Below are 21,303 nucleotides of genomic sequence, written 5' to 3' on the forward strand. Positions count from 1 at the left end.
AGCTTTGTTTGGGTAAATGACGCATGTACGCCTGCTGCAATATGTTTACGCAATATCCGGGTACAGCCTTCCCACCCCCTCCCCCTCAGACATCTGCTGTGTGAAGGCAGCTGAAAGGACAAGTTCAGGTATAAAAGTGGTGTGTCCGAAAACACAGTTCTGGTTAAAAACCGGACTGAATTGTCCACACTTATTCCAGAATGTCAATCTGAAAAGGGCTCAAGAGAGTCTCTGACTTTGGGAACCAGCTTGTCTGGGGCACAGATGAGGATCTCAGTCTTATCTTCATTCAGCTGTAGAAAGCTCCCAGCCGTCCAGGTTTTGCTAGTCTAAGCAGGTGTGTAACAGCTGCAGCTTAGATGTCTCGTGGGGCTTAAAGGAGATGTACAGTTGGATGTCATCTGCGTAAATATGGTAGGAGATTCCTTTGAAGGAGCTCAGGATGTGCTGAAGAGGAAGCAGATAGAGGAGGAAGAGCAGAGGCCCCAGCACAGAACCTTGTGGGACACCATGGGTAAGAGAAGTGGTTGAGGACCTAAACTTGGAGACGGCCACAGAAAAGGAGCGCTCAGAAAGATGAGAACTCCAGAGCAGATCCTGATAGGCCTACGCAGCCTCTCAGCCTCTCCAGTAGCAGGTGATAGTCAACAGTGTCAAAGGCTGCAGGAGGCAAGCAAGAGGACAAGCCGCTAGTGCTAGCACTGATGGCTCGTCTGACACCTGTCAATCAAAAGGGTGCGCCCCTAATAATTGAATTTTTGTCACTGCTGCTTCACTTTTGGCGGGTAGAGTATCCTATAGAAATCTAGGCAGACAAGATTTTGCTGTGCATGTCCATGTAGCCTGCTCCATTGGAGCCTCTGCAGGCCCGACCAATCTGGTGGCGTGCCAATCACAGCGCTATATCAGCTTGGTGGGTGGGATGATGCAACGGAGCGGCACACCTAAGTCGGCAACAGCTTGTTTGAAACGACTTTGGCATCAACTTTGCCCTTTAGATTTGGGCTTTTCTTTGAGTCGAGAGCAGATAGAAGCACTTAAGCCCTTTATTTTGAAAAAGAGTGTATTTGTGTCTTTGACGGTGTCCGGCAGACTGCCCCGTTGGCTCACATGTAGTGGTGAATACGTCACATTGTTCGTAGTCCAGTAGCGTGCGGAGACGGTTTGAAAGACAGCCATAAATTCTGCCCCTCGACTGAACTTTCTATGGGTTGTGGCCAAACTATATATTTACTTGTACAGGACGGATTACCAGGCTTTGAGTTTCCCCCCCTTGATTCAAACAAAATCCTGATTTCATTTTCACCCCATCCTTCACTCTACACCCGTCCGCCCCGCTGCTCTGACATTCTCCCCACATTCGCAGATCAGTAAGGCTCATTCTCCATCCACTATCATCAGGCTATCCTGTGTCCTCTCCCTGTCTGCCAGTCGGTCGTCTGTAACAGGAGAGCGAGATAGGCGGCAACCCCCCCCCCGACACACACACACACACACACACACACACACCCAAGGACCGTCAAGACTGCTAATGCACAGGCACTTCATGAAAGTGTCAGTCAGAGTGTCTGGAAGGAAGCATCTGTGTGAGCCAACCTGGTGCAACCAGAGACTGTTTGCAAAGCAAGCAACCTTCTGACTGCAGCTTCTATAATATCAATACAAGTAAAGCTGCAGTGGAGGGAGTCTTCGGAGTCCTCTACAAGTGCAGGTCATTTATCATTTTTCAAGAAATTTTCAAGAATTCAGACATTTGTCATTTATTTTTCAGTAAAAAAACAAAAACCACAATCATATTTCTAGTTTAACCATTTAACGCTATAGATTTTATCAGCTGTGTGGTTTTGTTGCCAGATTATATAATTATGATTAAAAAAAAACTTTGATTCTAACTAAATTGATAGGCTAACAGCTAGTCCAAACGGGGTTCCTCAAAATGACTCAAATCTCCATTCATTGGATGCCAGCTGTTATCTGATCAGAAAACACCTTACTGCCAGTGTTTTTGAGCATTTTTACAGTTTTTTTGAGGAGTCGCAGAATATTGTGCTCTGTGACCTTGTAAACACCCAAACTACCGAAAGAAAGTAGACTCACGTTTTACGTCAGGAAAAGTCTGCATGTTTGGGGCTTTTTCCATTCTTTCTCAATCTGTTATCGGAAGTGAGCTGCAGGCGCTTTTCCGGTTAACGCCTCTCCTAAGGGATGGCGGCGTGCAGAACTGACCTCCTAACACGTGGATTGTCTGCTTCATGATCACGTGACGTGTGACACACATGGATGTAGTGTTGTCAAAAAAATCGATACCCAGATATAAATCGATACTAAAAGTGGTATCTAAATGAGATATTCCATCCCTGTGGTATCGATATTATGGACTATTATACACAGCCTTCTTCAAGTACACCGACACGCACGACAGCCAGATGCTGTAAAGCAGCCTCCGCCTCCCAGACAAAAAGAAGAAGACGCCGCATGGCTACATAGCAATTTCCCACGCGAGTTGTCTCCGATCCAAGTTTTGTCCGCCAAATAAATAAACAAAAACATAAACAGCGAATTTGGGAGGCGCTTCACAGCCCAACTTAATTAGCATACCAAGTCCGACACGTAGTTGTATATTCACGCTTATGTGCTTAAAGGAAACTCCCGTTTATTGCAACCCGGACTTAATTTCTAGCATGCAGTACGTTTGTTTACTCACACTGACAACTTTGGTGCTACTTGGATTCCCCGGGGTATTTACCGTAGGTCCATCGCCGAATCGCCGTCAGTGTATATCCATATAACGGGTGCGGACGGGCACCCATGGTGCAGCCTCGAAATAAGACATTATCTGCACCAAAACATCTTCATGTCGAAAGGTTTTGTTAGGAATCATTAATGTGATTCCCCTGTTCGTTTGGAGCGGGTCTGGGATTTCTAGGCGTAAACAGACTAGCTGCGGCTAATCTAACCGGCGCTTTTAATGATGTCACTGCCGTGCGCCAGTCTGTTTTTATTAAGATTATCGGTAGATGTACCTTTGTCCTACTGTGGAGAAATTCGTTTTCTCTCTTTATTGACCAACAGATATGTTCAAAAGTACAGAACAAAACATATGGTATTACAGTTTATGACAAAAATGCACCTTAAACAGAGTTTAAGCAGCAAAACATCACTCTGCAAATAGTGTATATATAGTGAGACAATTCATGATTTAAAGTGTTAACTTTCACCAGTTTTTGTATGCACGTTTTAAAAAATGCTGATACTTGACAGGTTTAAGCACTTAATACACTTAATTCTTAACATTTAATTTTTGTAATATAAATTGAGGAATGTTATTTTTTGAATAAACTTGTTTGATAAATGGGTGTTTTTAAATAGTATCGAAATCGAGCATCGAGTTTTTTCAAGTATCGAATCGAGTTTGAAATTTTAGTATCGTGACAACCCTACATGGATGAATGCCAACTGCAGAGGCGTGATGTTTACTCTCAAGGTGCGCATGCTCGTTCCCATGATTTCTCCGTCCGTTGGTGCGGAGACGCGCAACGCCTTTATGCGTCGGCGCAAGGGCTCTCCGCTGGGCTCACAGAGGGCGACGGAGACATGCCCAAAATTTTAAACATGCGTCTCTCTGCAGAGGACCATTAAGCAGGTATTTTTAGCTGCAACAGCATAGACTTGTTTACTGACACGATTCACGCAGCATTCTTGATTAATGCTGGGGTTTTTTGTGCACACCTGATGTTGCACTTTTGGTTGTTTTCAGCTGAGTGTTCATTTCCTGGAACCTGTGGAAATCTTATTTAGAGACCAGCCTTAACTAGTCCGGTCTCCAGTGTGTGACCCGTTTTGTCCGGATTTTCCCCCACAGCAACAGTAAGACCAAACCCTGGAAAACTGGCTCATCTTCAGCCCAGCTGGGGTTTCCAGAGTTGTTCTTGTATGTGGAAAATCTTAAAACTTTTCTGGAGAACATGTGGAAAATTTATCAGTACTCATTGTTCAGCTGCTGTTCACACGTTTCACTCCTCCAGGCGACTTTCTGCAGGGATGCTGTCTCGCTGCAGGGAAAGTAACACACAGGTCAGCAGAAATGAGCGGAAAGCAGCAGCTTGTAGCATAATGCATGCTTGCTCGCTGGCTTTAAGCGCTCCGAAAGATTAACTGCTGCATTCATGTAATATCTCACTCTGTGATTATCCGTGGAGCTGGGTGGGAGATCCAGAAAGTCAATAGTGAAGGCTGCAGACACTTGTATACGAGTTTCATTGGTACCTGTATTGATGCGTTTCCTGTCTCCCTGGCTGATTACTTATCCATCAAAATGACGAGAGGTTTAAAAAATACATTATTTGGACAACATTACTCTTTCCTGTCGATGCTTAAACGAGGCAAGCTGGACACTTTTTCCACAAACCAATTTTCTTGCAAATAGAGGCATTTAAGTGTAGACTTGCACAAATTTGTTGGTAAAGAAACAAGAAATGCAAAATCCGAGTAACTTCACTGTTAGTTCACCTTTTGATAATGATTTAGGTTAAAAATGGAGATTTTTATTCCATTAATGTGACTTACAGCAGCTCTAAACAACCAGAACCAGTTATACCTGCATGAAGTGAACCCTGAATCTAAGCCTCACAGATGATAAAGCGTTTGGCTTTTGAATGGATCTGAACTCATGACAGTTTGAAGTTGAAAGGAAAACAACAGAGGGGGAAAACTGAAGTTGGTCTGAGGAACGGCTGGCAGCATGGCGCAACCACGATGATGTAATGAAATGGGCACCTGTCCTCAGGGTGTGGAGGAACTGAGCGCACTTCGCTCGCTGAGTGAGGTTTGTAGTGTTTGTCATCCAGCCCAACATTCCTGTTGGCTGACTCAATGACAGAAAGTGAGTTAGACGCCTACCCCACCTCCTCCTCTTTCTGTCGCCCTCCGTATCACTGTCCCGTACCCCCTATCCACTTTATCACTGACCAAACACCCCCCCCTCGCCTCCTCCCCGTGATAACTTCAGAGCAGATCGCTGGCTGTTTAGATAATCCCTGCCTGGGACCACGCTATCTGGATTGTTTGATGATGCTGCCACTGGAGCAGAGTCAGTGCAGATACGTGAGACCCATCTGTGTTTTTTCTTTTTCCTTCAGTTCTTTTCTGCAAATCTCAAAGCGGTGGTAACTGGAGCAGTGCAGGATTGCTGGAGCCCTAGGGTGGAGGCTGTGTGTGGGGCTGAGAGATGGTTGGAAAGACAAAGCGAATAAAAGACAGGAATGGTGTCAATGCAGACGAGATGGACCACAGCGTCTCCAAATGGAGCTGAACATGTCTTAGTTTACCTAACAACCCGAGAATTCTATGTAATTGTGTAATGGGAAACTGATGTAAATGGTTTTGGCCGTGTTTCCTCTATAAGGGTTCCAGGAAGTTTCTGGGAGGGGGAAAATGTGTTGGTTTGGTCCTCTCAGCTGTCGTGTCTCCATTTAAATTTGACCCTTTCGGGACTTTGCTAAGATGCCAGCATTAGGGGTGTAAGAAAATATCAGTATTGCAATTTATCATGAATTTTTTGTGCGATATTAAATTGATATTCAAAAGCTGTGGATTGAATTTTTGGAAGAATTTACATTTGTGTATTTTCTTTTCTTTAGGTGCAATTCAAACGCCGACCACTAGTGGGCAGCATGTGCAGTGGGTTTTGTTTCCACCATTGAAATGTAAATCCCTCGGTTATGGTTCAGATGCCTCATGTTAAACATGTTGCGTATCCGTTTGGATTGTTTATTGAATTTTCCTACAATAAAAATCAATCTAAAAAAAATAAAGCTAATATCGTCTGGCTGAAAGTATCGCAATATATTGATATATCGTATCGTCTCCCCTGTATTGTGATACGTATCGTATCGCCAGAATTTCACCAATACACATCCCTAGTCAGCATACGGCACCTGCTTCAACAGTGAGTGACGTCAGTGATCAGTGCCAAAAGGCATACACAGACATTAATAAAATCTTATAAATGTATTCTGTCATAGTACGCATTAATTGAATCTGTTCGGGGGGCCAGGAGGGTGTTTGTGAGGTGTAAAAAGTGGCGTTCATTGACCAGAAGATGGGGCATTTTTACGGCTCTGTAGGAGATCGCGAAGCGCCGTGATTTACGGTGTTGTGGGTGGATTACAGTTTAGAAACAGTCATTTTAAAGCAGTGTCAGTGCTGCTTTTCTTTTTCTTCCATTCTGCTTCTCCAGCAACTTTTCTAATGTTGTTGTTTGGCAGGTCTGCCGTTATTTTCTTATTACAACCAATCAGCTGGAGTTATCCACAAGTCCCTCCTATTGACACTATTGGACCATTCTGACTACATGCTACTCGGTTGGTCCCTGAAATGGCCCGGTGAAATGGAGACCAAGAAGGTCCGATGAAATTACCCAGAAGTTTCCGATAGAAGGAACGCGCCTCTAGACTACTGTGAAATTTTTAAGATTTGAGTTTTTGAGGTCAGAAATCAACTTGGAGTTTGACCTCACTCTTGCTAACTTTGTTTTACTCCAACATCTCCATGATTTTTATTTATTTAGTATTTAATTTAAGTTCAGTTTCCTTTGAAAACCTCCTAGGTTTGACCTTTTCCACACCTACCTCATGGCCGAGATTGGGAACCATTATTCAAAGCAGAAGATTTTTTAACTGAATGAAAACACAAGATTTGTAACTGTCCAAACAAAAAAAAACTTGACTTCATTTATAGCTGGTAGCCGTTTTCCTGAAGCTTTTATGGAGATTAAATGTCAAAATTCTAAATAAACAGAGTTTAAACATGTTTGGCTGTGGTGTGAGACCGTAACAAATGACTTTAACAAAAAGGGCGATCTCTCTGTGAGGAGTCGAGAAACCCGGAAGATTTCTCAGAGATGACATAACAGCATTATGCTCCATGACCAATGATGGGCTCTGACACTCCAGTGGAAATATTAAGTTTCTTCTGGACAAAGGCTCCAAACACACAAGATCTTTGCTGTCTTCATCCCGTCTCTGTCTCCTCTGCTTCCCTCACAGCTCAGTGTCGATACGCCCTGGGGATGGAGGATGGCACCATCCCAGACTCTGACATCACCGCCTCCAGCGCCTGGTCAGACTCCACCGAGGCCAAACATGGAAGGTGAGAAGTGTGTGTGTGTGTGTGTGTGTGTGTGTGTGTGTGTGTGTGTTCGTTAAACTTACTGTTATGAAGGAGAGTTCTGTTCACACAAAAGCTATCCTAAAAACTCTGTAGGGGCCCTCTGCCCCGGGGGTGGTCAACTGTAGCTTCCTGGGCGCTCTACAGGTAGTGTTTAAGTGGAGGTGGGGGTCTTTGCTCCCCCTCCTCTGAGCGCCCTGACTTGGTGTGGAAGACCTGATGCTGCCGGGGCAGACGGCTCCTCTGATGGCGTTTCCTTGCCATACCTTACTTGGCTCATCTGGACTCAGCTGAATATAAGTGTGTGTGTGTGTGTGTTAATGTTTTTTAACTGTTATGAGATTTTGGGGTCATTTTGTAAAGCACTTTCCTTTAAAAGCGCTTTATAAATAAAATCTGATTGATTAAAAACTGTAATTCTTCTGCCTCAATAGCAAAGTAACACAAGGTGAAAAACTGCAGTCACACCGTATCCATTTTTTTTTCACTCCCAACATTAACGACTCCATCAATGTCCTAAAGAGCCAGAATTGAGTCATCCTCTACCTTTTTATTTTAATTTGTCAGGCTTCGTTCAGATACACCTGTAGAAGTGAAGGGAAAAGCCGAGGTGCCCCGGCAATACTTGTTCTAAATGGTACGTTACATTAAGTGAGGCAGCCTATAATATAAAACGATCACCATAGTCCGCTTCCTCACAGACATCGTATGAATTCTTGGCTAATCTTTCAAATGTCCAGTAAAATGCAACCTAAGTGAGTGAAAACAGCTTAAAAATCAATTTTTATATAACTTTGAACTTATTGAAGAGTTAATATGAGCCCCTAAAATCATCGTAACCCTTTCCCCCTATAGGGCTCCACTGAATGTAAGATTTTTACACCAACCAAATGCTGTTAACCGACTGATGGGTGGCGTTTAAAGTAGGGATGTCCAGTATTATAGATCTAACCTTAGTATAAGCCGATGTTGCCATTAAAATGTAATATTAAAAAATATATCTGTTTTTACTCCATTAATGACCTAACTTTTACATACCATGCACATATTATACATCAAACTCTTGGTCTTCATCTCCTCCTCATCAAAATATCAAAATATGACAAATGTGAGGTTTAGTTTTTGAGATATTTTAGTGTTATTTGACACAACTCGTGAAGTTGTGCCACCGATTCTGTTCATAACCTTTATGGACAGGATTTCTAGGTGCAGCCAAGGTGTGGAGGGCATCCGTTTTAGTGGCCTGAGGATCAGGTCTCTGCTTTTTGCAGATGATGTGGTCCTGTTGGCTTCATCAGAACGTGATCTTCAGCTTGTGCTGGAGCGGTTCGCAGCCGAGTGTGAAGCAGCTGGGATGAGAATCATCTCCTCTAAATCTGAGACCATGGTCTTGATTCGGAAAAGGGTAGAATGCCTTCTCCGGTCAGGGATGAGGTCCTGCCCCAAGTGGAGGAGTTTAAGTATCTCGGGGTCTTGTTCACGAGTGAGGGAAAACTGGAGCGTGAGATCTATAGGTGGATTGGTGCTGCATCTGCAGTGATGCGGGCGTTGTACCTGCCTGTCGTGGTGAAGAGAGAGCTGAGTCAGAAGGCGAAGCTCTCGATTTACCGGTCGATCTACGTTCCTACCCTCACCTATGGTCATGAGCTTTGGGTAGTGACCGAAAGAACGAGATCACGGATAAAAGCGGCCGAAAAGAGTTTTCTCCGAAGAGTGGCTGGGCTCTCCTTTAGAGATAGGGTGAGAAGCTCTGTCATTCGGGAGGGGCTCGGAGTAGACCCGCTGCTCCTCCACATCGAGAGGAGCCAGTTGAAGTGGCTCGGGTATCTGGTCAGGATGCCTCCTGGACGCCTCCCTGGTGAGGTTTTCCGGGCACGTCCAACCAGGAGGAGGCCTAAAGATAGACCCAGGACACGGTGGAGGGACTATGTCTCTCACCTGGCCAGGGGACGCCTTGGTATTCCCCCGGAGGAGCTGGCCCAAGTGGCTGGGGAGAGGGAAGTCTGGGCCTCTCGCCTTAGGCTACTTCCCCTGCGACCCGACTCCGGATAAGCGGATGAAAATGGATGGATGGATGGGATGGTAATGCAAAATTAAGACTGAAAGTAAAATTATTAGTGTTGATGCAAACTGTGTGTAATAATTGGTGGAAGGAATTGGGCTTCACTGTAGGATTCTTTCATTTCTGTCTATCTTTCAATGCCTGCCTATGAAAGAGCTCTTTATAAAGAACACATAATCACCACTTTGAATAGCAGCACTAGCTGAGACATGATAGGGCGGATTAAAGGCTCTGATGCCAGTCCTTTTGAATCTGGAGTGCTGCCCACATTTGATATGTTCCGTAGAACATTCAGGAGGGCGAACACAAAATAGTTTTTCAGTCGTGATTATGAAGACCCAGGAAGGAAAACAAACGCAGAAGGGCCTGGCGTTTACAGTGTTGTGCATACATAAACAAATAAAACACTTTCTTCTGCCTCTTCAGTTAAAAAGCAAGTGGTTATCAGAGCATTTTTTGTAACATTTAAAACGAAGACAGTCATTCAGATGATGTACAACTAGGGTAAAGTTAAAAAGAGAATTTTCTATTTTAGCCTTTTCAGATATTGTGCCAGACATTTTTTCCAGGCTGATAAAAGAATTGAAAGTCTATGGGAGCAGATGGATCAGCTCCCATAGACCATCCGTGGACATAAGGCTCCACTTTGTATTTGGAATTGGCAAGGTGGAGGAGGGGGGCTACCATGAGCCAGTTGGATCTTTTCAGGGTGGAGATGGCTGCATAACATGCTGCCAGTCTCTGGGAAAGACTTTCTTCTTGGAGTTGTGCTGGAAGAGGTTTAAAGTGTTCATTAGGTTCTCGGTCTTTATGCAGGTTGTTGCTCCATCTCATGCATTCACACTCGATCAGATGTTTAGTCAGACGGCAGAGGCTTCAGAGACGACCTGGACCTGACTTCTGTCCTACTAGACCGTGTGCAGGAGCTTTAAAAGGAATCCACAGAATAGAACTCTTTGAACAATATTTATGAGGCTGGATGGTTACTGATTTTTTTCCTTTCAAACAAAGCAGATTGTGAACAGATGAAGGAGATATTAGACTCCATAGATAAAAAGATCAAAGAGTTATGGACGAGAACTAACGTGGTCAATAAGCATTAATGCTGTTTTAATTCCAAGTTGGCATAATTATCAGTTTTGTTTTTGTGTAGCACCTGTTCACAACAGAAGTCCCCTCCAAGCTCTAGACCAGACATGTACAAGGTGCGGCCCGGGGGCCATTTGTGGCTCTTGGAGTGGTTTTGTGTGCCCCCCGGTCAAAATTCTAGAGTGGTATAATTCTGTGTCAGATGTAGATTGACATTTTTCATGATAAGATTTTTTACCAACAAGCATATTGCAGACTCACTTTGGAACAGTGCAAATAAAAAGTTAGATGTTATGCTAGCAGGTAGCATTTTCAGTTCACCGATCATTAATATGAAGCACAAAAAAACTGATGATGACCTGGCTTTGTTACTTGCAATGGACTTGTAATAATATTTTATGTCTTAACTGTGTGGATTTTTTAGTTCATGGTTTATTTTAGTGTTAGTGGATCCATCTTAGTGTTAGCTCATTGTTAACGCTAGCAACAGCAGGCTGCAGCAGGGTTGTTTACGGTAGTTGTAATTCCACTTTCAACCAGTAGGGCAGAGGAGCAGGAACCTGCTCCGTGTTTTTAACAAAATGTTCTAAATGAGAGGTAAGAGTCCAAAATCTTCGCATTTTCACAAAAAATGAGAAAGAATTAAATCTGTTCAGATTGTTTTTACAATTTTGTCTATTTAGGTCAGAAAACAAATACTCACCTCTTAACTCATTTACTGCCATTGACGACCAAAGTCGTCATTTGCATTTTTTTACTGTTTGAGCATCGGAACAAGCCCCCGCACTGAGAGAACAAACATCTCAGCCCTGAAGCCGATCTTCATCCACATACGTCACACGTCACGTGATCAGGAAGCAGACCCTCCATGTCTTAGGAGATCGTTTTGGGCCATTCCTGTAAAAAAAAAGTGAGGCGTGAACCGGAAAAGCTTCTGCCGATCACAATTCGACAACGGATTATGAAAGAACGGATAACACTCTAAACACACAGATTCTTCCTGATGTAAGAGGTGAGTCTCCTCTTTGTTTTGGGTGTTTTGGCATCAACACCATCCTAGCGCACAACGTTCTGTGACTCTTAAAAACCAGTAAAAACGGTGAGAAACGCTGGCAGCGAAGACCGTTAGCGATCAGGAAACGGCTGGCAGTGAATGAGTTAAAGACCAACGATTAATGTCCACGGGACGTTTTACATTCACTGATCGTGCTGTATTTATTAAATCATTTACTGATGAACTCTGTTTGCCATATATTTATGCACACGGCGTGCTTTGCTTCCACCTGAGTAATATGTCAATAAAGTAACAGCACTTCTGCAGACTAATGTTTGTCTGCATAGCTTATTCGTAGTATGTTGGCAAAATGTTTCAGATGTCTGTTAAATTATGGATAATGATCACAGCCTGTGTGTGTGTGCGTGTGTGTGTGTCCTTATAAAACCCATTTGGTAATTGTATTACCACCTTGTCTGTGTGGCACCGAGCTCTGATCCGTGAGCGCCGTAGCCACGTGGAAGAGCTTTTTGCAGGATCATGTGCTCGCGTTTGAGTTAATTTGTCTCTGTCAGGCTGGGTCTCCTGGCCGAGTCTCCAGCCATGTGGAAGTGATTGTTAGTCCAAGCTGTTTTTAAGACACATTAGGGAAACCCTGAGAGAGGAAGGGAGAAAACGGGCAGAACCGCAGACGTAAACAAAAAAACTTCAGTAAATAAATGAGTGCTGCAGCGGTGTCCTGAAAAACGGGAAGGAATGGGTTTAGACTGACGGAGCATGTTCTGAGAGATGCAGAATGAACATTTTTTTTGAGAGAGTTATTACTCTCAGCCAGAAAAGCATCATCGTGTAGAAAGAGATGAAGGAGGTGAGTGAAGAACGATAAAGACTTGGCTGGTGTTGCTGTCGAGCAAATGAGAAAAGAATTAACTACTTGGCAAAACTAAGTTGTAACTTTAATTCTGCAGACTGGTGAATATTGGTCCAAAATCGGCTCATTTTCATTCTTCCGCCCTCCATCACGGGACATGACGGATCACTAATGTGTTGATCTAATCTTGAGGCTCTAGCTGAATGATCTCACCCCCTAAGGGCAGGGAGGGGCTGATTGAAATCCAAATGCCCCTATCAGCGTAACCGAGTTGATGCAGTGATTTGTTCTGGCGGTCAGGACAGCAGCTTTCATTTTGAGAAAGGCCTCCACCGTGGTCAGAGCGTGGTTGTGGCCTGGAGCTGGTTCCAAAGCTCCCTGAGTGAGTGGATCCAGACTCACAGACACACAGCCAAGGCTGTGGTCTTCTTGTGGCCAAAATGTGATGCTAGAACAAACTCTTCCTCTGCGGCTGGAGCCAGGAAGGTCACAGTGACTGAAAATCTTTGATGCGTGTGTGTGGTCACGGTAAAAATGAGCCCCGACAGAACTCACCAGAACTTGTTGTGAGGTTTGAAGAATGTGACAAAGTCGACTGCGTTCGTGAAAGAAGGAAACTCCTTTAATCAGCTGGATGTTTGTCAGTCTGCAGTCTTTCTCTCAGATGCACCCCCATCCAAACTTCTGATATTGTCCATGGTGGTAGAGGAATGTTTGGGGGTTTGTCTCATATTTGAAATGTTTGCACCTGTTTGGTTGTGATGAAAAAAAAAAAAAAAAGGTATTTTATTTCACACGAATATGTCTGTCCGTGTCCCAGGTTGAGCACCGGAGAAGGAGACGGAGCGTGGTGTCCAGCTGGACCAGTCTTCCCCAGTGGATCGGAATACCTTCAGGTCAGTTAACCCTGCAGTCACAGTCGCTGTTTTCTACAACTAGAAGAGGAGTTTTATGGTTAAAGAGACACCGTTCTACTTTTTCACATTTTTAAATCATTTCCTTGAGTTAGTATCTGCTAAATGACCCTTTACAGGGTTAATAAAAGGCCACCCAGCCATTATCACCAGAATATTCCACTTGCAACTTCAGAGTTGTCGGCCAAGCTGACTTAGACGTATGCTTCACCCCCGCGGTGCATGCTGGGAACTGGGGCTCATTGTCTGTGATTGACAGCTCCTTATTTTGTGGATATGCAATTAGGGTCGTCACGGTGTGAAAGTCTAACCTCACGGTGATTGTGACCAAAATTATCACGGTTTTCTGTATTATCGCGGTATTTTTTAAACATGTTACATTTTCAGGAAACTACATAAACCCTGTATATCAGGAAAATATTGTCCTCAGTTTGTGTCTAAATTTTGCCTACAATTTGTTATTTTGTAATTATGTTGTTTATTTGTTTACATTTTTCCCCTTTAGTCTTTAAAATACCAATATTTGCCCATAACTTCTTATTTTAAGTCTGTTTGATGTCATCATTTTAAAAATATTAGACCAGACCAGACCAGAATACTCAGTACTCAAGTAGCCTTCTAATCAGATACTTTTTTACCCTTACTTGAGTAATAAACCCTATATCAGGAAAATATTGTCCTCGGTTTGTGCCCTTCCAGTGAGCTTTGCAGATTTGGGAAAATGTCATCAGGCAGTAATCATTGTTGAATTCATAATTATTCTCGGAGAGAGACCAACTCTTATCTGCCCCTGGGAGCCCCGTAATGCATAGCATCATTTCAACACGGGGGTGTCCGCGACACGGTTTATATGCAGGTAGCGGCGCTGCGGCTGCTTTATATAGCGACTCGTTGCATTCTCCCTCAACCCAAATCCTCGGATCACGCATTTTAGCTAAAACGCTAACGTTAGCTTGCCTTGCGTTGACTGTAGAGTTGTGGGTGATGGTCACGCAGGTGTGTGATGAGATTTGAAGCGTTGCTGCCTTTCACAGACACTTTTTCTGCACGTGCTGCAAACAGGATAGCCGTCTTCTATCAACTGTCCCTCGGCATTCTTCAAATATCCAAAAAATGTCCATACTTCCAACTTTGTCTTCTTTGAGGGACAATAAATGTCCTGAGCGCTGCCGTCTCCTCCTTTGGCCATTATTTCAGCTTTAGCTTCAAGAAAGTTTTGGTTGCAAACAACAAAGTGCGCATGTGCCGCCGGCAACTTCTGCAGATGATACGGTGGCTGGTAAGGGACACCGCGCCTACACCGCAGCCACGGTAATCCATTGAGATAATTTATATTTAAAAAAACAAGACGGTTATTATTATTGTCAACTTTTTTACCGGGGTTACCGCTACACCGGTTACCGTGACAACCCTATACGCAATTCTATTAGTCAGAGCTCTAGGCTCACATAATTAGTTAGTTTAGAGGCCAGGGGAGCGACTTAAGGGAAATATAAATTATGAAAGATGTCCTGCTGTATATCATAGGACCGGGTCAGATGGTCACATTTAAACATTTTAAAGTGCATACCCCAATTTTAAAGATGGTGGAAGATCCTTTGTAGCTGTTTTCTTTAATCTTCTATAAGAATCTTCCCAATCCCCAGTGAGTCGTGACGAACGGCTGCTACTGAGCCAGGATCTTCTGGAGGTTTCTCTCTGTTGATGGAGTTTTCCTCTCCACTGTCGCTACATGCTTGCTCAGTACGAGGATTGCTGTAAAGACACTGACTGTCAGTGACTTGATGCAATTAATAATTGGCCTAATGAACTGAACTCAGTTGGATAGTTCACTTTGTGAATGGCCTCAAGACGACTCTCGTCGAGATTTTGGTGCTTTAGAAATCCACTGAATTGAATTTCTGTGATTTCTCCAAACTGAGATAGCTTAAACCGCGTTAATAAATCCACATCTCCTGAAATCAAATAAAACAAAACTATGCTATATGAAGGAGAGGCCATAACATGGCTTGACTCGGTCTGTCTGGATACTCCATCCTTATTTAGACTTTTTTCCCCTGTAAATTGTACGACCTGTAGCCACGAGTCGGTGAACGCAGCAGTTTTCTTTAGAGAAATACAGAAACTTCTTTCTTCATACTTGCTCAGACTCTCCCAGTATGCGTTGCTTTCTCTTCTGCCTTTGGAGGATCGGAAGGAAATAAATTTATATGTGCTTTCCTTGTTTTGTACGGCGTAATTGAAAATATAATCCAATTTGTAGCTGACTTTCCATGCATTCCTTTTGCTTCAAGTGTATTTAAACGCGAGTCCCTGACTTGGAGTTGTTGCCGTCTGTGAGTTGTACATGTTTTTGTGACTGCTGCAGACATTTGCTTTATGATACTGGAGATTTGTGGATAGTAGGAATGAAAACATCCAGGTGTTTAGCTCATCATGCAGATTTGTATTCTCACAAATCACAAAAGACCAATAAAGCTGCAAGATAGTGAAGAAGAAGAAGTGACCGCGTTAATCCTTGTACAGGGTATCCGCAGGTCCTTAAAAAGTCTTAAAAAGTCTTAAATTAGCTTTTCCAAATTTAAGGCCTTAAAAATCCTTAAAAATTACAAATAATCCTTAAATACAGTTTCCAAAGGTCTTAAATTACCAAAGACCCAATAAACAAAATATTTTTTATTTCTATAAAATTTTCGTGACTTTCTAGTTGGTGTTCAGCATTTTTTGTGTACGATGTTGGCAAAAGCGTAACCGTACACATTCAGTTGGTTGTGAAAGGGGGCTATTTTTAGATGGGCACATTAGCTGGTTAAGCTAGTGGGAGCTTGCGCCATGGGGAAGTGCAAGTTTAATGGTGACTGGATGGCTAATCCCACGTTTGCGACGTGGTTAGCATCGGTTCCAGGCAATAGCTGGAAATTATAGCTTAAATTAAATTTTTAAAATAGCTTAAATTTGGTCAAAGTGGCCTTAAAAAGGTCTTAAAAAGTCTTAAATTTGGCTCCCTTAAACCTGCAGATACCCTGCTTGTAATGGCGCTGATCAGCTAATCATCTGTGCTCCCTCAGCGCTCAGCGAGGATTGGTGTTTGGTTGGATCATCGCTGGCTGGATCTGGATAAATGCTCATCCAGCAGACAGTGAAAAGCTAGCTCACACTTCTCCTCATCTAGCCAAGTATTTCCAGTCCTTAATATTTACCCATTTTCATCCCAGAGAGGAATAATTTTCATCAGAAAACCTAAAACTGCAGGTGATTCAGAACGCCTGTGCTCGGCTTCTGACCAAGTCCTCCAAACACACCCACATCACCCCGCTTCTCCTCCAGCTTCACTGGCTGCCAGTCAACTTCAGGGTTCATTTCAAGATCCTGGTTCTGGTCTATAGGGCCTTACATGGACAAGCACCATCTTACATTGGTGATCTTCTTAGTCCCTACACCCCCAGCAGGTCCCTGAGGTCCAGTGATTAAAGCCTACTGGTTGTGCAGCACCAGGCTAAAGACCAAAGGTGACAGATAATTTGCTGCTGTGGCCCCCAGACTCTGGACCTCTCTCCCCCTGAGCCTGAGATCAGTGGACTCAGTGGTCTCCTTTAAAAAGCAGCTGAAGACTCACTTGTTCAAGCTGGCTTTTGTATGACCTTCTTCACCTCTCTCTCTTTATTCTACTCTCCCCACCTATTCCACCGTCCCCAGGATCCACTGATTTCCCTCTTTCCTATTCACTCTCTCTTTCTTTACATTTTGTTTTTTAATCACAACTGTATTTTTTGCTCATTTTAAATATATTTTTAACCATTTTCTAAATTCTTTTTTATATTTTTACATTTTTTGTTTTTGTGAAGCGCCTCGTGGTTTTTATCTATAGAAATGATACTTTCTTCTTCTTCTTCTTCTACTAGCAGTCTCTCCACCAGTTCACCCATCATCTGACTCCTTCAGCCAGTGCCTCTAAAAGGTCCCGGTGCTGCAGGACAAAGCCTTTCTCTGGCTGATGCAGTGTAGCACCAGCCATTTTCAAACGTCGTGAAACGGCTGTTTGTTGTCATGATGCCAGTCTAATCAGTCACACTGGTGAAGTAGACAGATTAAAGCATAGAGTCTGAGCAAAATTAGGGCGACAATTTTACCTGTTTCTCATTTTTGGGCTAAAAGCTTTATTGATTTAAAAAAAGTCGTGAATTTTTTCTCAATAATAAAGAAACTTCCATCTCTTTGAACAATATTCAGATATCTAAAGTTTTTCTGTGTCTTAGTACAAATATCTGTTTCACTGCGAGACGTGTGATTGATTGTTTCCCGTAGGTTGACCTTCATAAACTCCATTTCCTGGCTCTGGTTGGCACCCAGGGTCGCCATGCCGACGGCCTGGGTCAGGAGTTCGCCCGTAGTTATCGGCTACGCTACTCCAGAGACGGACAAAAATGGATCACCTGGAAAGACCGCTGGGGACAAGAGGTCAGCGGGACTTCTCTTCCCTCCACTTCTTATTTACAGCCCAATCTCAGCTCTGCACACAGAAAAGTGAATGTCAAAAAAAGCCTTTGGGGCCAACTCTCAATTATTAATAGAACATTGATCCGTGTCCTTGGGCTGTTGAGCATAAATGTTGCATTAATCCTCTCCCTGTTTTATTCATTTGTATTTGATTTACTCCTTTTGGACTAAGAACACTTGGGATTTGGGCCAACTCAACTTTGTCTAACAATGTTTCTGTTCAGACGTAAGCCTTCACGCCTGCCGAACAAAACGCAGAAAGTCCATTCTTGTGCAGATAAAGGCATATCTTTTTGCATTTGGCACATGCTCGATATTTTTGGCGGTAAGTCCTGCTCTGTGTTCTGTTCCCCTGTTACGAGATAGCTTGGGGAATTTAGACCTCCAACAGCTAATGTCTACAGCCGTGGCCAAAGGTTTGGAGAATGAGACGAGAGTCTTAGATCTTTTTCTCGGATATTATTGTGGTATATTACAAACAGTTCAAAGGTTTCAATGGCTTTTTGGATAATTACAGGTGAAACTGGAAAATTGAGAAATCGTGCAAAAGTCCATTTATTTCAGTAATCCAGCTTAGACTGAGAGACCATCTCATGGACGTAATTTTGGGGGGGGACAGGGGGGACTTGTCCCCCCACTTTTTCCAAAATCAAGTTTTGACCCCTGTACTTTTTACCATCCAAAAACAATATTACGCTATATAAAATTGACACTGGTTGAGCTCTAAGACAAGCGGAAAGCAGCCGTTTGTGTTGAAACCTGTTTCCCATTAGAGCATACTGTAAAGATCCCCCCCCCCCCCCCCCCCCGGTGTCCCCCCACTTCTCAAATGAAAATTACGTCCATGGACCATCTAAAGGCTCAGAATCCCTTTGCAGTTTTTTTTTTAGATTCATTAGTGTGTGACTCTTTGAGTTTGGAATATTGAACTTTTTCACAATATGCTGGTCCATGTGGCTGGGGAGAGGGAAGTCTTAGCCTCTGCTTAGGCTACTGCCCCCATGACCCAACCCCACATAACCAGATGAAAATGGATGGATGAAAGTTCAATTACTGATAAAAAATAACTTTTGCACCTTATTCTAATTTTTCAAGTTTCACTTGAATATGAAGTTAATTCAAAGAGAGACCCTGAATATTTACCCTAGTCCAAACCTTGACCGATGGCAGCCTATTCTTGTGTACTTGAGGCTTGGAGTCTATCTGCCTCTTGAGGATTCACTTAATGTTCTCAACGAGTTTCCTGCTGTGAGTTCGAAATGTTGATGTTTAATTCCTCCACTTAGTTGGTAAGCCTTCTGGCACAGAGTCATCATGCTGTAAAACACACTGGAGGAGTTCCTCAGGGAGGATGTTTAGTTACCTTTTTTTAACTGAGTGACTCGACTCCCTTGTCTGAGAAGCATCCCTCACATATCATTTGTCCCAGGATGCTTTTCTGTTGGCATGACACAGACACACACCTGCCTTATTTTCCCCTGACGATCCTTGTTCCAGATGCTCCAAACGATAAGAAAAGAGGACTTTTCCCCTAAGTAGAACATCAGTCTGATCCCGAGGCCTTCAGGAGAATATCAGTCTGCCTCATGTTTGGGATTGGAGAGGAGTGGTTTCTTCGCTTCCCTTCTTAACACTATACTGTCCTCAAAATTCTCTTTGTTGTGTTTCAGGTGCACTCACACCTGCTCTGCACTGATCTTGTCTGTTGAGAGAACATCATAGCTTTGCTGCCTGCTAGAGGGTTTTAAAAATCTTATCATTTAGCTCATCAATGCCATTCTTATTGAAATATAAGGAAGCACATCTATATAGAAAGCTCATATATTTTCTGTAATGTGTATGAGGTCACATTTGTAAATGATAAATGTAAATATGGTTATAAAATGAACTCAACTTTATTATATTTTATGGCATTTTTTCTAATGAGACGTGGATCAAGATGTGCCTGAAAGCAAAAATAAATATTTACCACCGCCAAATCACTACAAACTTTGAGACTCACGCTCTTAAATCAGTCTTGCCTTCATCCTACATTATAAAAATTTAATTTTCTTTAAACTCCTTTTAAATTGATAGAAATCTAAAATGAAAATTCTGAGCCTTCAGGCGAGATTTAAGAAAACTCCACAGGCAACCTGGAAGACTAACAGAGAGAGGGTTGTATCGTGTAATTGAGTATTTGTACTTGTCCCTCTCTGTAGGTGGTGTCAGGTAATGAGAACACCTATGATGTTGTGCTGAAAGACCTCGGTCCCCCCATCGTGGCCCGCATGGTCCGCTTCTACCCCCTGGCTGACCGGGTGATGAGTGTTTGCCTTCGGGTGGAGCTCTACGGTTGTGTGTGGAATGGTAAGTGTGTGTGTGTGTGTGTGTGTCTTGTTTATTCTGTGGAGGACTCTCTTAGATCTAGTTTGATTATTCCTCATGTGTTAAGAGAGTTCTCTCTCTTCCTGGGTTTAATTAGAAATCGGATGGTAATGATTACAAGTGCGTGTTTTGGGAGCCTCTGAGGGGTTTGCCCCGATAAAAAGAAGCCACTGCCTGATGAATAGTGTCGTCTCGGCGCCTCCTGAAGCACAACGTGGAGTATTTATGGCTGGTTCTCCTCCCTCTACTGCCCCATCCACCTCCCTCTGACAGCACAGCGCTCTCCGTAAATCACAATCATCAGTGACCTGAGAATACTCACTTCCTGTCCTGTGTCTTCAGGGGGAGCATCTCTCTAAAAGATGATCCTTTGTGGTCTCAGAGGTGCAGAAGCTCAGTTCAACTTCTGGCCAAAGAATCTGAAGAAACTTGTAGATTTTGAGTTTTATACAAACTCTGAGCCCATTCCAGTGTGTGTTAGATATTTACAGAACAGATTTAGCTGGTGTTTCTCCTCTCATAGCCCCAACGCTGATCAGCTGCATATTAAACTAGAAGATTGACTTTAATAAGTTATTTGTGGCTTGGAAAGAACAGGACTGGGAGTTTTACAACTTAAATGCCAGCTAAACACATTCCAGTGATGGAGGAAGAAACTATGGTCTTTAAGAGCAGCTAGTTTTTATTTCTGTGGGGTTTTTTTGTTTGTGTGTGTGTGAACTGAGATTTTGGGTCCACCTGTTATTGGCTCATAAACACAAGTCCGCTTCAAGAGCAAATTCTGTCAATTAAAATTCATTTCAGTCTTTTAAATGTCATAGAAATTCATGCAAATCCTCTTACAGTTATTGCTTCAGACATTTCCTGCGGGGGGTAGTCCCTGGCTGCAGTGGTTGTGCTAAAGCTAGCTGCTGCTGCAAATCTTATGAAGATAGCTACTTGGTGTGAAATGAACATCACATAAAAGTCTTTTGCATGAACTGTTTGGGCGACTGGAGCTGTCCCCTTTAAGTTCTGTGTGACTTAAAGTGGACATTTTATGCAAATGCTGCCATGTGGGTCTCTACCACCTCTATAAACAAACGTGAAAAATTCCATTCATCTTTTGGGGCGACGGTGGCACAGGAGTTAAGTGCTCGCCCCGTAATCAGAAGGTTGCAGGTTCGAGCCCCGCTCAGTCTGTTGCTGTCATTGTGTCCTTGGGCGAGACACTTAACCCACGTTGCCTGCTGGTGGTGGTCGGAGGGACCGGTGGCGCCAGTGCTCGGCAGCCTCTCCTCTACAGCTGTGGCTACATCGTAGCTCATCTCCACCAGTGTGTGAATGTGTGTGTGAATGGGTG

The 21,303-nt window shown here is 43.3% G+C and overlaps 2 protein-coding genes across 7 annotated transcripts in view; one reads left to right on the forward strand and one right to left on the reverse strand.

Moving 5' to 3' along the window:
* Window positions 1-21,303, reverse strand: part of cldc1 (C-type lectin domain containing 1) — a 182,627-nt gene that overhangs the window by 131,513 nt on the left and 29,811 nt on the right. The gene's annotated exons all lie outside the window — the stretch shown is intronic.
* Window positions 1-21,303, forward strand: part of ddr1 (discoidin domain receptor tyrosine kinase 1) — a 79,735-nt gene that overhangs the window by 28,952 nt on the left and 29,480 nt on the right. For all 6 annotated transcript variants that reach the window (XM_015950263.3, XM_015950265.3, XM_015950267.3 and 3 more), the window contains exons 3-6: window positions 7,047-7,149; window positions 13,004-13,079; window positions 17,403-17,555; window positions 19,796-19,943. In XM_015950263.3, the coding sequence (XP_015805749.1) occupies window positions 7,047-7,149; window positions 13,004-13,079; window positions 17,403-17,555; window positions 19,796-19,943 (480 nt within the window). The remainder of the gene's footprint in view (window positions 1-7,046; window positions 7,150-13,003; window positions 13,080-17,402; window positions 17,556-19,795; window positions 19,944-21,303) is intronic.

This window comes from Nothobranchius furzeri, chromosome 5 (genome assembly GCF_043380555.1).
Source record: "Nothobranchius furzeri strain GRZ-AD chromosome 5, NfurGRZ-RIMD1, whole genome shotgun sequence".
Lineage (NCBI taxonomy): Eukaryota > Metazoa > Chordata > Actinopteri > Cyprinodontiformes > Nothobranchiidae > Nothobranchius > Nothobranchius furzeri.